General features: G+C 30.2%; 2 protein-coding genes across 2 annotated transcripts in view; one reads left to right on the plus strand and one right to left on the minus strand.

The window, feature by feature from the left end:
• Dhc1 (dynein axonemal heavy chain 1) overlaps nucleotides 1–4,227 on the plus strand; it is a 61,076-nt gene extending 56,849 nt beyond the window's left edge. Inside the window, exons 45-47 of the mRNA XM_088188396.1 lie at nucleotides 3,539–3,691; nucleotides 3,754–3,886; nucleotides 3,955–4,227. Coding sequence (XP_088044522.1) covers nucleotides 3,539–3,691; nucleotides 3,754–3,886; nucleotides 3,955–4,208 — 540 coding nt within the window. The 3' untranslated portion in view covers nucleotides 4,209–4,227. The remainder of the gene's footprint in view (nucleotides 1–3,538; nucleotides 3,692–3,753; nucleotides 3,887–3,954) is intronic.
• A 348-nt stretch (nucleotides 4,228–4,575) lies between these two features.
• LOC148234360 (uncharacterized) lies at nucleotides 4,576–16,379 on the minus strand. Its single transcript, XM_088188397.1, has 8 exons — nucleotides 16,376–16,379; nucleotides 15,436–15,588; nucleotides 15,234–15,369; nucleotides 15,036–15,163; nucleotides 10,422–10,547; nucleotides 9,571–9,744; nucleotides 7,501–7,725; nucleotides 4,576–4,697 (listed from the first exon to the last, which is right to left on the minus strand). Exons 1-8 carry the CDS (start codon nucleotides 16,377–16,379, stop codon nucleotides 4,576–4,578), a joined length of 1,068 nt encoding a protein of 355 aa, XP_088044523.1.
• Between the last annotated feature and the right edge of the window lie 1,115 nt (nucleotides 16,380–17,494).

Here is a 17,494-nt window from a genome sequence, read left to right on the forward strand (position 1 = left end):
CTGTTGTGAGGTACCGCAGCTAGTATGCATACTATTGCAGACTATTTATTTTTGTTCGTTAAAATTCATTGTTTTTATATACGACCCGTTGTCAGCTTTTTTTGTTAATTAGTTGTAAAAAGATAGACCTGCTAGTAGCAACACATTTTGCAATATTTCACGTGAACAAAAATTTCGTAAGAGATTTTATTTATTGCTGCATCTGCATCTGGCAGAGAGCTTCTGTATTCGTCGATCGTCGATTGTCATTTCATGGTTTTTATCGACTCATTTGGATGGCCTGGACGCTTATCATCAAAATGCTTGTACGACCGCGTTTAAATTTAGCAGTCCAAGATTGTGTTGTTGATATCTTCAATTTTATTATTTTTTGTAAAAATGCAAAAGTTGTTCGCCATCAATGACTGTTAAACACAAACGAAATGACGCAGCAGGCTGACAATTGACAAGTAGATATATAAAGGTTAATATTTAAGTATAGCACCATTTTGGTATTACTGTTGGCGCCATCTCTTGCATAGGCCGACTAATTATCAAACACCTCTCGTATGGCGCAAAAAAATACGATAGTTAAGTTACACACGTGGTATTTAATTAATTTTTTTTTTTATTAATTTATACCTCATTTTTATATCAAGCAAGTTTTAACTTTAAATACATATAATACATAATTTAAACATAAACAAAAAAAAATAAAAAAAGACCTATTATAATATAAATTATATTTTAATGCACGAATGTGTTTCTTTATTCCATTTACGAAATCAGCAACATTTGTATTTCTTGTATTGTCCTAGGTATATTAATTATTATACAAATTCACACGTCCGCACGTTATTCCCCTGGCCGTACTCGTTTTCGTATACCTAACTATCCTTAAATTGTCTCTATTTCTATTATTAAATATAGGTACATCTTTATTTATCATTAAATACTCTGGTAACATATTTTTTAACTTACATATAAATATTAAAATATTCATCTTCAATATTTCTTGTACATTTAACCATTCCAATCTATCAATCCTACTTCAACGAATAATGAATAATTAATAATTACTCTCAACACACAAGATGCCTACCGCCATCTCTGAAATTTGGGAAGAACTATCTTAGGAAAAATTCGGAAGGACTTATTTTCCCGTAGGTTATATTACAATAACGCTAAAAATACGAAAACATGTTAGAGCTGGTTTTGTTTTAAGAAAATACAGTATATCATTTAATGTATTTATTTATTGCTTTTTTTAAATTTATTTATTTATAGCAAATAGTTTATTTTAAACATACCAAAAAATTAAAATTTTAAATTCAACACAAATAAAATAATATAAAATATAATTTTGGTCGAGGATGAACCTATTTCCATTCAGGTAAACCGCTAAATTTATATTTCTGTGGATTGCCATAGAGGTATTATTATATGAATTCAAGCCTTAGCCGTACTTAGTTTTTATATAATACCTATCTACTCTTACTTACTCCGGTGATATATAATTTTCTAATTTATATAAAAATACAAAAACATTAACTATTCATATTTTTGAACATCTACGCATTTCAAATTTTTAATCAACTTCACAACTAGTAAATTTATTTTTATTTAAAACTCATTGCTCTTATAATATATAAATATTTTATATTATCAAATATTTCTATATTATAATTTTCTACGACTATTATTAGCTTATATGTCTTTAATAATAACAAAGTTAAATAAAACTATTTTTTAACCACCTTTTTATTGTACTATCTTATTTTTTATAAACAAATTAAAGTTTTGCCTGCAAAAATATATATTTTACTTTTTTTACATTACTTATATAATTATTATTTATATTAAACATTAATTGTCCTAAAATGTATATTTGTTGTAGCACCGTGAAATATCACTCTTTAGAATAAACATAATTTATTTTAATTTTTTGTTTTATATTTCTTAAATAATTTAAAAGTATTTAATTTCATTCATTAACATTATTGATAAGGCTCTCCTGAAATCCAAGGATACTGCTGCAATGCACTTGCCTCGTTATAAAAAATATAAAATAAATTGTTTTCAACGTATCATTAAGTATGGAAAATTACGAAAGTGACTCCCATACATAAAAATAATAACAAAGTAATGATCATATCATTTGACTGTGTCGATTTTATCAGCACAAGTATGCTTCAAACCATATTAAAGGATACTTGTTAATTAACAGCTCAGTTTTCGTGTATCGAGATCAGTAGCAATTAATATTGTGACAACAAATCTCTATATAGGCAATTTTTTAGAAGTAATCTACACTGATTTTACACAGGCTTTTAATAAAGTTTGTCATGCTTTAATTATTGAAGAAATGGATAATTTTGTGAATAATATAATATAATTCTGAATCATTGCTATATCAGGAAATCTTCAAAATTCTAATCTTTGCTCAGTTATGTTTGTTCTGTACTAATGATATAATAAAGTTACTTAAATGTACTTCATCGCACAGAAGTGGTAATAAATCAGGGTGTCCTATTTCAAGAGTATTAAAGATTCCATCTGCATTTTAACCCTTTGAGTAGTGAGTTAATTTATACACATTTGTTAATTTGTTAGTATATATCTGTGAGTAAATTTTACGTATTTTTCCATAGTACTTACTGTTGGTATTTATTTATTATTATTTTATATTGCATTTATACTAAATTACAGTTTTTTTGCTTTTATTTATTTTACATATTTTTTTATATATTATTTGCTTTTGTGATTTTTTCATATCGATTCAGAGGCTCTCAATATTTTTTTTTAATAATTGGTATTATTTTATATTCGATTACTCATTATTACTGTGAGTCATCATATATTGTAAACTAAATTCGTGTGTTAAAAATAATTGTAAACTGTGTAATTGATTATTGTTTTGACGCCAATCGCCGATTATTATCTTTCTAGTACTGTAGGTATATGGCTTCATAATATGCTTGTGTAGTTGAAATGCGGAATGAAATGATGTCCGAGTTCAGTCAGTTTGCGTGTGTGGCGAAACTCGGACAGATCTGGCCTGGTGTCCGTCGGACATATCAGTGCGTGTTGCTTTGCGTCAAGCTGTTATGCCCTGCATATGTACTTAAATAAATAAATAATTTAATATTATCTTTCGTATCTATTATATATGTGTTTCATAATATAGATATATACATAAAAAAGACAGAAATTTGCACCAGTATCTTTCTGGTATTTATGACTAAAGAGAGGTAGTTGTAAGGAAATCTATACAATTTTTTTATTTTCCTTACTACACTCATCACACGATTTAGGTGTTGGTGGTAGATACGTTCCAAAAAAATCACGTAAAGCACTACTTAATGTTTTTTTGAATAATAAAGTAAGCCAACAAAATCTTCAACGACACGCGTGCACTCCAAAAAGTATGCATGGTCAGTGGGAGAGATTTCAGATGTAGGTAGTAAGTCATTATTGTGCGTGGAAGCAAATATGTTTAATTTTAAGTATTTAAAAAAAATTAACTAAATCGATAGATAAGTGTATGTTTTGTGTTTAGGTGTCTTGGGAGTCGGCCACGTTAGGTTTTTGGTATACTGAGCTTCTTGAAAGGGATACCCAATTCCGTCAGTGGATTACCAATGGAAGGCCAAACGTTTTTTGGATGACTGGATTTTTCAATCCCCAGGGCTTTTTAACAGCGATGCGACAGGTAAAAATAGTTTAGATACATATATAACTGTTATATATTATTTAACATAATTATTATTGCAGGAAGTGACAAGGGCTCACAAGGGCTGGGCGTTGGATTCAGTCGTTCTGCAAAATTTAATCACGCGTCACAACAAAGAAGATCTTCACGAAGGACCCCCCGAAGGCGTCTATGTTTCAGGCTTATTTTTAGAAGGTTAAACATTTTCAGTTTGCATTTTTTGTAACACAGTGATATATATTAATTTTTTAATTTTAATTTAGGTGCCTCTTTGGACAGACGTAGTGGAAAATTGATCGAATCAAAACCGAAAGTTCTCTATGAACAGATGTCGGTTATTTACATATACGCCATAAACACTACTGCCGGTAAAGATCCAAAATTATACGAGTGTCCCATTTACAGAAAACCACAAAGAACCGATTCAAAATATGTCGGTTCTATAGATTTTGAAACTGACAACAATCCAAGGCATTGGACATTGCGAGGCGTTGCGCTTTTGTGCGATATAAAATAAATTTGAACATATTACTCACAAAATTATTGTAGCTAAAATAAAGTTTTTTTTATGAATGGCTTTTATTACTTTAAATCAAACTAAAACGATGTATTTTTGTAACTAAAACTCTTGTTTTATCTACAAAAAATCCATGTTTGTGTAAACTTGATAAACTCTCTCCATTAGGAAAGAAAGTTTTTTGCTAGCAAACGAATCACATTTCATTATTTACGCAAATAAATACAACGCAATCAATATAACAATGATATACCTTTATTCAATAACACAAACAAGAAATATATTATTTAACATACAAAACTATCAATATAAAAACGTACATAAAAATATTTATAAAATATGCAAATATGAAAAAATAACAACATAATTAGCGCAAAGTGTTAGTGCAGGGCTGTTGCACGTAATTAATACAAAATCCTCTGTTTCCGATGTCATTTGGAGCTTCAACTCCATCTGTGTGGAAAAATAGCCTGAAAGGCTTCACAGTACCTGAAAGAGGTAGGTTTAATATGAATAAATCCAATGGTAAAAATCACAACATAAAAAAAAATCGCTAGTAATATTATTCGACAAAATAAAATTTCGCTTTGTGTGATTCAACTAACTATTTATCTAATTCTAGCTGAAATAAATTAATACATTCTAACCACTGATCTCGAAAGTCAAAATCTAACAGTCAATTGTGATTTGACTAAGTACTATTTTTTGTTAAATTTATATTGATGCACATCTTGACTACACATTCCAAATTAAAAAAAATTGGGCCGCAAAATTAATGATGGCAGAATTTTATAGCAAATAAATAATTTACACAAAATAGTATATTATATGAATTTATTTAAAAAAAAATGTAGTATTTAATTGCCTTAACTATGTTATAATATATGCAAAAAATAAACATGCAAATTTTCATCATCCCTCGATTCATAGATTAATATTTTAAATTATTTTGTAAGTGAAAGTTTGACCATATGTCGGCTAGATCTTCCGTCGTGGATGTATAGTCGTTGGATCAAAATTCCGTGGAGCTTTTTTTGTAACACATAATCATTAGATAGTCGTAAATATCAAAGATGGTTTAAAAAAATTCAATCGGAAAATTACAGTATCAAGAAAAGTCCTGTAAATGGAACACCAGAAAAAATTTCCGATGATTTCCTGACTGCAGAAATGGAAGAAAATCGTACATAAACTATGTCTGAGAAACAAAACTAGTCTGATTCAACAGTGCATAGACACAATCAAAAGATTCGGAAGGCTTGGAGACAACGTGTGGGCGTCTCACACAAAGTCAGATAATCATTGTCTTGTACGAAGATTGTTGTACGACAACAATCTTCGTACAAGACAATGATTATCCAACGGTCAAGTAGCAAATCCTACCTAGAAACCAGGGCTGTGTATTACTAAACTTATATCTGCTTTTATTGTAATTAACTGGATCGATTTGCACGAGGTAAAAAATAATAATACTCCTTTCGAATACCATTTATTTCGATCTATGTAACACTTTATAGATTTCAGATGATATGAAAAGGAGGCTATCGGAATAGTTTGAAGCAAAGCCTTTTACGCTAAAGGAATTAAATAATATCAAGAAGTGTAAGGTTATATTTTTTTAATAACATTATGTTTTGAATCATTGAAATAAGCAAATAGTGTTTTTTTTTATTAATTAAAAATTAGTTACCTTATATTATTTTCTTCTTAAATATCACAGTACAATATCATTTAACACAAATATAAAATATGTAACATTGTAATCCTTGTAAGCACATATAAAGTGCAGATTACGTAGCACAAGATGAAAAGTTAGTTATTGATCGTTTTTTCGGAAAGGCAAGAGTTATATTAAATTTGATATGTTGACAGACAGATATGAAAGGATTTAATATTATCCTTTAAAATTCGTTTTCCGCTATTACATTTTATCAAAATGCTGTCAGTTTAGTAAACGAATACATTCATCGAAAAACATGGCTTTTAAGAAAAATCTTATCGGAATTTGCGCAAGAGACGTTAGTGAAAAGAGTCTGGAATTCAAGTAAAACTTAAGTTTAAATTCAGGAATATGCATTTGATATTTTCTAGCTCAAAGCATTCCATTCTTATGTTAAGTAGTAAACCACTTCACACATACTTCAAATAAACGTCAGATAGAAAGTTATTAAGTACTTTTGATAAAGAAAACTTTTGAGTTTCAATTATGCCTTTAGTATTGTTTTTCGAATGACCTACTTTAAAAATTGTATAATCATAAATATTGATATAAATAATAATAAACAAAATCGGATAATTATTTAATTTATGATATTTGTAAAGCACAAAGGATTTGAGGTGAAAATAAGTTTTAACCTATTGTAGAAATATTTAAAATATTATTGTAAGAGCTAAAAGTTGTTTTAATGTTATTGTCGATAAATCTTTTGAAAGTGAATTAATAAAATGAATTATGCTTATCCAGTTATAACACATTAGGCTCACGCCTGTCTGATTAAAACCATCTAAAATTATTAAATATTTATGAAAAACCCGTAAACAATATAAAATAAGTCTATTATTGCTTACTAATATTTTTAAATCAGTTCAAACGCAAAGCATTAATTATCCAACAATAACATAATATGGACTTGCCCCACTATCAAAATCAACGGCTCATATGTCACTAGCTCGATTTTATTTTAATTATTCTTCACGATATTCATCCTTGAGATTAAGAAAATCTATGAAAACCTAATCTGTTATTATTGATTAGAATTATTAAAATATAAATATAAAATAATTCTGATCTTTTAAAGACGGTATAAATTTTCTTAAAAGGTTTCTTCAGTATTTATCATAGACTATTTAAATTCGATAAAATAAATTCGATTCAAAAATCACAGTCAGTGGAGCACTATCTTTATAAGTATAAAAGAAGCGTCAACATTTGGGCTAAAAATGTAAAACAATGAAATAATTGAAAAATATATGACAGATTTAAACACTAAATTAATTTTGTGACTGTGATTTCTGAACAGATTTTAAATCAAAATTTTCTACACAGCTACATTATCTTTCTATGTACCCTACAGACATTTTCTAAATATTTTTTAAAGTACATGTTAACCGATTAATTTAAGGCAGTTTATTTGGTCGTGTTTTAAAGCTATATATGTGACATCGAATATGTCAGTCTTAGAATCATTTAGCACACTCAATAAATACATTAATAATTCAAAAATGAAGCTTTCACACCTCATATATTTACGAAATAAATAAATATATACATAAAAAATATTACAATACTCACTGTATATAGTTGAAGCTTGAAGTGAAACTTCCGCAGCCAAAACTCCTCCACATATACGATCAGTACAGGATGGGGGCGCCGTTGGAGGGCGCCCTATGTTGGACACACAAGGTATAGACAACCAATCAGCTGGACAACTGTTGGGTGTGTTACTAGATCCGACCATGGCTGGTGTTGCTAGATTTGAGTTACCGGAAAGTGTAAAGCTGCGAGATCTGTTGACACCTACTTAAATCACAAAACAAATTAATCCACCGCTTTGATGTTAAAAATGTTATACTTCAATTAAAAATATTAAATTTAAATATTTTAATACCCCTCCTCCACTCCCATAAACCTTAAATTCCGTGCATTTCTTTTAATGGTATTGAACTAAGCAACTTGATCATTTTTAACAGCAATAAAATGAGGGTCGAAGTCGTCACTATGTAAGAAAATATGACCATAAATATTAAAATGTTATAATATTTAATAAGAATATCCTTGAAGCGTGACATAAAATTTCCCGCAATGACTTTTCTCGTCGGCATTATGCAAGCGTACGTGTCGATCAGATAATGAAGCGGATTAGAATCCTTCGCAGAAATGAACTTTGTCAAAAGATACCAAAGAAGTAAACAGTCGGTGTTTATACAATGGAACGTGCGTCAGGTATCTATGCAGCCATAGAAAGTTATAGCATTGTTGACTAAAATTAAATTATGTCTTTTACATCGCATCATCATCGCATTGATCGGATGATCTAGAATAGAAAGAACGAAAGACCTCTACTAATTCTGAGATAGTATATATGCGAAACAACTAAATTTACTTTTTTACCACTTCGCCTTCGACTTGGAACACAAGAGAGTGCAGCTGAGCTCGCGCCAAGCAAAGCTACGCCAGAAACCAAAAAAATACCTAAATAAATCCATCAGTTCAACTCATTTTTCTATGATGACTTGGAAAATACATGACGCAGACAAGACTTTAAAAATATACAATTTTACAACTGTATAATTTAAAATTAAAATCCTATTTCACTGACTGTTTATTACACCCCTGCAACTATTTGACACGCGCAATCAAGGTCAAGTGTATTTAACAATATAAAAACCGGTTTTCAAAATGACACGATTATAAATAAATTATTTTAATTTATTTCATATTTTTTATTTTAATCTATTTATTCGTGTAGTATTTTGTATTTATTATTTTACAAAAAAAATACGTACACAGCGCAAATTTTTAAATATTTTTCTCAATAGCTGTTACAAAATTTTATACATTATATGCTATTTTATTTAAATAAAACATCAAGAAACGTTGCGCCGCGCAGCGAAAACTTTTCATGTGTGTCATAAATTTACCTATTCCTTACTTAGATTAGTATATATACAATTATTTAATTATTATTTGCTCAATATTAATTAGTGAATATCAGTAAAACTTAATTTGCTGATTTTGGGTTAATTCCAGCAACTTAATTAATAGCTTATATGTTACTACTAAATAATGATTGATTTGGACGTTTTAAGTTAAAAACGGTATCTTATAAAGCTTTGAAAATATCAGAGAGTGGAAAAAATGTTTGATGAACAAATACACTCAAACTTTTTATAAACTATAGAAATTAAACTATTTCGTGAGTAAGAATGTTTTTAAGTTCTAAAATTCAGGCAGTGATGGTCCTTTCTATTTTTAACGTTCGCAGCTTTCCATGAAGATAATTTAGTACTAGCTTAGTTTAGTACATAGAAATAGTTATTCGCAAACTTCCTAAATTAAATGTATCTGGGATGGTGCTTATCTATTTTAGGTCTGCACAATATCTGTATTTTATTTATTTAATAGATAAATCTGTAGTAAAAAATAAAAATAAAATAATAAAACATTATAGACATCTTATATAGATTTAAAAAAGTACTGTTTAAGTTGATTCCGTTAATATTTTATTTCTGTACTATACGGTTAGTGGCATATTCTGCGTGCTGTAGCGTTCGTGCTGCGATTAGTCGCCATTGTGCACGTTGGTGGTGTAGAAAAATATAAAAATTTAATTACTTTGTTGGTCGTAGAGTGGGATCTCACCTGCGGCGGCCTGATCTGGGCACGCCGAGTACTGAATCCCGCAAAAGTTCCTCTCCATTCTGATGCAGATGCTGTAGTCTTGATTGGATAACTGAAGACCTCCTACAGGATCGTAGTTGAAAGACCGTAGTTGGCCGGATACTTGTGTGTAATACTGGAGACAGCCCTCTTCGGCTAAATCAAGTGGAAATTTAAATTATAATGGTTAAGGCGATTGCCGAAAAATCTTATTGTTTTAACTTCAAAGACTACCTTATAAGTACGTTTGGCCACGGAAGCATTCGGATCAAAAGAATTAAGCCTGTGCGCAACAATCCAGTCTAGATCCAGTAATAAAATATTTTTTTAAAATGAGAGTTACGTCAAACAATAATATTATTAACATTTTATGATATCTAGAAATTATTATATCATACAGTCACTCTGCCACCTAGAGTAAGAAATACCTCAACCGGCTGTATGCTAATCTAATATGTATATGGCGCAAATGACGACGACGACGATAGGCGGCATGCGTATCTATTCTCTCAATACTTTATCAACTGAAGTTATAATTCTGCTTTAGAAGTCTTAGAATAATACATAGCTCAAAAGTTACAATATTGTTAAATTGTTTTGCTTTAGTACAGAATAAATGTAAATACATTTAGCCCATAACCACTATTTTGTAGATTTCCTAAATAAACGGCGCACATTGCAAATTCTGGATATCATAAAATGTTTTTCGCGTTTCGCAATAGTATGTTAGAATTTATATAAAAAAAATTAAACTTTTATTTTATTTTCAAAATTAAATTTTGCGGGTATGTGTAATATTCTTGCACCGAATACTTCCACTAGTCGTTTCATACCTCTGTAGATAGTACTGCATGGTATTTGAGATATTCTGACTTTCCAATTCCTCTGGAAAGATTGTCCTCTGGTCACGAAGGTGAGAATAACAGGATTCGTCGATCCAATACCGGCGTCGATGTACACTGTTTCGATAAAATAATTATTATTTGCATTCCTAATTATACAAGTACATTATTAAATTTCATATTTTCAAAAAACCTTAACAACAAAGATTCAGGGTAACATCTTAACATAAATTATGTGAATATAGCAATTAATAAAAATAAATTATTTATTGGGAGAAACAGTTTTCAAAATTTGACGAAAATCATGACGAGATTTTAGTTCAGCGGTGAACATCTTAAACTTAATTTATGGGTCGCAAAGAAAAATACGCTGCAGCGATGTGTCATAAAATGGCGGCACGCGTCTAAAACTTAATTTATGGGTTATAAAAAATATACGTCAAAATGATCGACAACACTATAAAAACAACAGCATTACCTGTTGGATTTCATTTAAACCGCTCAATATACACTCCCGGTACTAATAAGAACAAACTGAAATTTTCAGCGAAATCGGTCAAGTATTTTTTGAGTTTCGAGTCAACACACATACGAACATTGCCTTTTATTTATATAGAAAGATATCACCCATAGTCATAAGAACAAATACTCGACAAACAAAAAAGTAAAAAAAAAAGAAAATTGTAATTACAGAAAATTCATAAATTACTAATAGTTCTGATTTAATATTGTGCAGCTGTGGACTTTCTCAATAGCTAGTATTGATTTATTTTTATATACGAGTAATGTTTAATTTTGAGTATTTTTCGATTCTTCATAACTTTACAAATTTATTTATTCATTAAAATTAGATTAAGATAGATAGATCGTGACTTAACGGGTTATTCCAATGCGTCACGATGGTTAAAAATATTAACATTACAATACACAAAAAATATAATAAAATAATTCATAGTAAGAGTGTATATAGACTTACTAGATATATTATTGCAAAAATATATAAAATAAGCCCCATCTTCATTGTGACTGTCCCCTACATCAATAATGAGGGCTTAGGGCAGATGTCTGCAATCCGCGGCTCGCATATAAATATTGTTAAAATTAAATTTTCAATATTTTTTGGCATAGCTTTTACTTTATCTCTTGATAAAACTCGTAAAATAAAAAGAAATAACATACCATAAAATAGTGTTTCGTCATTAAAATACTGATGACTATATTTTGCTAAAAAAATAAAGCAATATGCTTACAATAAATTAAAAAGCAAAAAAAATGTCTCAAAAACAACTATTTCGAAAAATTGCTTCTCGTCTATTATGTGGTAACAAATTGAATTTCTAAGCAAAACAAATACATTAACTGACGATAAATTTACTAAAGAATATCTTAAAAGCATAGCTAAAAACTTATTCTACAGCTTTGATGTTACAGATACGGCTCAATTTCTTTCGAAGAATTGACAATGGGTTAAATATTACAAGAACAAATTTTAAAATAAAAGGATCACATTTTTTTCATAGATTTGTATGAAGCAGTAAAAGCAACATTAGTAATATTTCGCATATAGTAACTGATGGTTAGATAAAGGAAAGACCAGCGAAACTAGTTGATACAGATACAAACAAAGATCGTGAAGAATTACTGCTTTTTACACAAAGAAAGTGACGTTGAAATTGAACAATATTATAAACGTTGACATTAACAAAATAAATATTGAACTACCGTTAATTTCAAGTTCCTAAATATTCTGTAATCTAGCTACGGAAACACTTTGTACTTTACTGCAAGCTTTTTTTAAAAAAAAATACATAGCTGATCTAACATTTATAGTGGATGTCGCTGCTCATTTAAATGAACTTAAAATACGTCTATAAGTTGAAATCAAATATTAAATTGAATGTTTTAAATGACGTCGACAGTAATAAGAAAAGTAACTGAAAAGAGGAACAGTAACTTAATTTACTTTGAAACACTGTCTGAACAAAGCCACGTAAATAGCCAAAAATATGCTGCTTTAATTTATATTTTATTAGATGACTTTGAGGGTAGATTTTAAAATTTCAGAAAACAGAAACTGTATTTCAGTATATTTTCTACTATATCCTCAGTGGAAACGTAAAGATTTAAAATCAGATATGCAATTTAAAGAATCATTTATTCAAGTGTCTCATAATAAGTACATAATAAAAATACCCTGCACTCTACGAATATGTTCCTTTGGAGTATACCTTAATTTTTTTCCATATGAATCATACAAATTTATGCACTAATATAAAAAACGACCTTATTTTTGCATTAAAAACATTAATCAATAAATTGGTAATATGGTTACACTTTTATAAAAAATTAATATTAAATTATATTTGCGGCCCTTGACATTTTTTGATGGGTGATGCGGTCTAAAATATAAAAAAATATTGAACACCCCTTGTTTATGGTGTTTGCCTTCTGCACCGGCCTCGGAAAAATATGCCGTACTCAGCGCCAATAGTCAATCGAGAGCGATTGATTAATTAAATTAATAGCTATACTACATATTATTACTGCAAGGAAGCTAGAGAAATGTATAATGTAATAATTTGGGAAAGAATAATGCGTATAACTCTTTTAAAACAGTGACATTGGACGAAGTGTACGACAAGGCTTCGCTGAGGTCGTAATTAGGTCGAAAATATTCCATGAATTAAGCATAGTGTTGATGAAGAATCAAGGACACCCACATGATATCGTTATTACCCTGATCTCACAGTTCTATTGTGTATATTGAGAAGAACGAATGTTTGTCTAGAAGCCGCTATTTGAACGCCCTTGCGTTTATGAATCATGAAAAACTAATGATACAGATAAAATCAGCGTGTTTTACAACTAAAAACACTTTTTTAATTTGTGTTCAAAAGGTGTAAGAGCGATTGCGCAAATCTATTTATATGTAGTTTCCCGGATTCGTTGGAATTGACCTCAGCGATAGTTATCGATCGATAGACCTGGCAGGAACAGGAGCTGACATGCGCGTGAGGTCTATGCATGTAATTTAAATATAGAATAACAATTTTTTATGTTTATAGCTAAGATTTATTTTAAATAATCAACGCACATTTTTATTAAAAACATTCATATTCATTATCTAGCTTAGACTTTTTGCTCAAGATTTACAAAAAAAAAATGTTCAAGGCAATGGGAGCTCAACATGATAATATTCAAATTCCTTCAAATACAAATATCTTAGTATCTTAGTATAGTAAGTAATGCTCTATTGTCATTAAAACCTATGAAGAAAAATTCAAAGCTAGCATTGAATTAGGTTGCGATATTGTTTGTATAAATTTTCTTTTCGAAAATAATTCATCTGAGATATTAAAATCCAAATCATATAATCTCACAACAGAACAAACCGCTGAAACGACCAACATTTTTATACATACATACACCTGCGGATAACTATCTCTATTGACACAAGTGAAGCGAGACACGATGTCTGCATCAACTTTTCCGTCTGGATTCATTGAATTGGCTGAAGATGGTGGATATTTTGCACAACATAATATTAAACGTTGACGAAACTTTTTCTTATAAAATATATTCTAGCATAAACTTCTTCGGATAAACTTTCTAATGATCAACAACGTATGAAATTCGATAACTCTAACATATCATTAAAAGCTTAAAATATAAATAAAGTGCGTCATCCATTCCATTCTGACGACTTTAATATTAAAAATGGGGCACGTGAGGCAAGATGGATACTAATAAGCTTATTGTTATGACATAAATGTCAACCATTTCTATATTGTACTGTTATGTATAAAAATATAGCTGTGACCAGTTGTTATTATTAGGAATTTTATGATTAATACGTCCTACAAACAACGCTGCTAAAACTACATTACTTATACTTGAAAACTCTCTTATTTATTATCATCGTATTTATTAGCTTGTTTCATATCGATGGCCGATTTTTAGTATGTCGGAAACGAACTGCTCAATATTTACGGATCTTTTTTATACGAGTTACTGAAACACAGTGCGGCGCAGGCCACGAAAAACATCAATCTTGGATTTGACGAGGGTGCTACTGAAATAAAATATTTGCATCTTGGAACAACAAACACAAAAACGTAACATGAACTTCACAAAATTTGCGACGCACACCTGATTTTGAACTAAAATTTAGTTGCGTTCAACGAATGAATTCTACGAATTTCGGTGATAGTAGATACGGCCAATAAACATTATATTCACAAATGTTTTTCGTTTGCGTGAAAGAATTTTTTGATTGTCTCGCATTTCGATATAAAATAAAGGCGCATAAATGAACATTGATAATGGAGCAGCATTAGTCACTCGGGTATATTAGGAGAAAAAACGAAAAAGTGTTGTTCAAGTATACAATTTGTTCCATTCTAAAAAAAAATCATTCTAGATAGTATAAACGAATATGTTACGTATTCATGTAATAAAAATTCGTGTAATTGAATACTCGAATATTCGATTGAGAACCCTAATGCAGACTTTTGGTTATTACCAGGTATCAGCATGAACCATATATTCGTCACGTTTTGCGTTTTAGCGCAATATATAGAATTAAACTGTAAAGCATGTACTTACTATGACTTCCTTGATTCATCCCGCAGATAGCTGGCACTGGATTACCTCCAGAAACTATGAATTGGTCATTATCGCAATTGTTGTTGATTGATTCCGGGCCAGAAATTTGGAATTGATCGAAATCCAATCTGCAGAAGATAATGATTTTTAAAATAAATGTTTGACTTCTTAAAAAATATTGAAAGTGAAATTAAATACCTGAATTGGCATACGTCGGGATGAGCTTTCAAAACAGTCAGTTGGCAGGAAGCAGTACCGTCGAATCGAGATGGATATCCAGTGTTCACAAAATACGTACCGTTCTCAGAAGTTGTACTACCGCAGGTGGCCATGACTAAAAATGTAATGTTATTAACCAATTTATATATTATATCAATATTAATGATAAATGTACACTTACATACACAGCAGACACCATAACCATTTGCACAGGCACCATCGGTTGAACCTCCTCTTTTATAACACTCTTCAGCTGCCATACAAGTACCATTGTTTCCACTGGCAGCAGGGCAAGACTCGTTCGGGAACGTTACCACGGTTAATAGAGAAAGAACTGCAATGTTTTATTCAATATTTATTCGTTAGAGAAAAAAATATAGTCCTTTAGCATAGCTTTCAGACAAACATTGACTATTAAAATCAAAATAATTTATTTGATACTTTAAATTGAACTTCTATGAATATATTTTTTTCAATAGGATTAACAGTATATGAGATTATAAATATTGTACTCACATCTACTCTTTCTCGGGTCACTTCCTTTGCTGTCTTTATAAAATTGCTGATCTGCGGGTGTGTTCGGCTGACCGTTGAACTTTCCATAATGATTTCGATATCTATTCTGAGATGGATGTCTGCTCCTTGTTTTTGTAATTCTTCCCTGAAACTCGGCTGTGAATAATAAAAAAAACGACAATGAGAACTTTGAGTATATTAAAAATATATATTAAATTCCATGCCAGTTGTGGAGGCAACAGCCAGCGCCAAGAACACCACCCCCAGATAGTTCGGTATCATATCGTCTCTGGTTTAGGTATGATCGGCTGGTGTAGATATTGTGACACTTGGTGTAATCCAGCATTTATTTATATACGTGGTGTGGAGTAACGCTTCAGTTGTCTGCGACAATAGAGCTGAGCATTATTTTTTTCTATATGAATTTGTATCGTGTGCGAATTATTACTAAAAACCCGTCGAGCACTTCGTGCTATATCGCAAGATAAAAGAACAATCGAAAAATGGACAGCGAAAGCTTTCCTTCTCGTTCTCCAAATCGTGAAGCGTTCAAAGCGATTGCTCAAATTCTTGTTATTTACCAAATTATCAAATCTACGTCTAACTCATCTTTAGAAGACTAGAATTTACTTTATTAGACCATAAAACCATACCACAAACTTTGATTCGATCAAACAAACAGATTCAAACTTAACCTAAAATTTAAAACTTTGCTACACTTAATAATAAATTAAATATTATAAAAACGTAATGATAAGTATGTGAACGTAATAAGAATTATTACGTGATTTTATGAATTCCTCCCTCTAGGCAGGCCTGCTCACACTAAAAAGTGAATGAAATCCCATTATCTATAAGTCAGATTTGGCTTTTCTATTTCGATTTCCAATATAAAATCACTTCTCTTTCAACTCAGATATGAAAAGATCTGCAACTGTATATCTATATATATATCGATAAGTAATTAATCTTCTCGTTAACTGACCTCAAAAGTCAGCTGATTCGGTCTCAAGCGTCTACCTTGTAATATTATTTATAAAAAAATATGTATTATATTTGTTAAAATTAGTTTTTAAACTAGTATTCTATGACAGAGAGATGTATTGTTTATATGGCATTCATTTTTCAAATTTTAAGGATAATTTTACAGCGTGTAGTTGACGATTAACACTTTATCACGTGTATGTAATAGCAATCATTGTTATTTTAGTTATGACATTGCGTTAAGAGTAAAAGCGAAGAGCAAACGTTGCGTGACTGAACTCATCCGGATGCTTTCTAAACATTCATTGTTTTATGTTTCAACAGTTTTAGCGCGATGTACATTGTTTAAAAATAATAATAATAATAATACTGCGCCAGAATTTACACTTCTGAGTATCAATATTTTTTAAAGTTTTTCTTACAAATTTCTGTACAGTCGTTTTGAATATTAACCCGTTGTATTTTCGTACAAATTTTGTACGAAATTGAAATTTGTTATACCTTTTTGTGGTTGGTTTTTTAATTTATCGGTTAGATTTTGATGGTAGGTATTAAAAGATATGTCATCCCTTAAAGGACCGTAACAAGGGCGAGGCGAGCGAGGAACTTTCCTCGGGCCCATAAATCTAAGGGAGCGCAGAAACTTTTGGTGGAACACGAAAATTCATCCAAACATCGTCAAAAATGACACAGAACAGAGAATATATAGAAGCGTCGTTCGCGGTAAAAAAACTATGTCC

This window comes from Plectrocnemia conspersa, unplaced genomic scaffold, assembly GCF_051122295.1.
Source record: "Plectrocnemia conspersa isolate PC_06_02 unplaced genomic scaffold, ASM5112229v1 ptg000006l, whole genome shotgun sequence".
In the NCBI taxonomy this organism is placed as follows: domain Eukaryota; kingdom Metazoa; phylum Arthropoda; class Insecta; order Trichoptera; family Polycentropodidae; genus Plectrocnemia; species Plectrocnemia conspersa.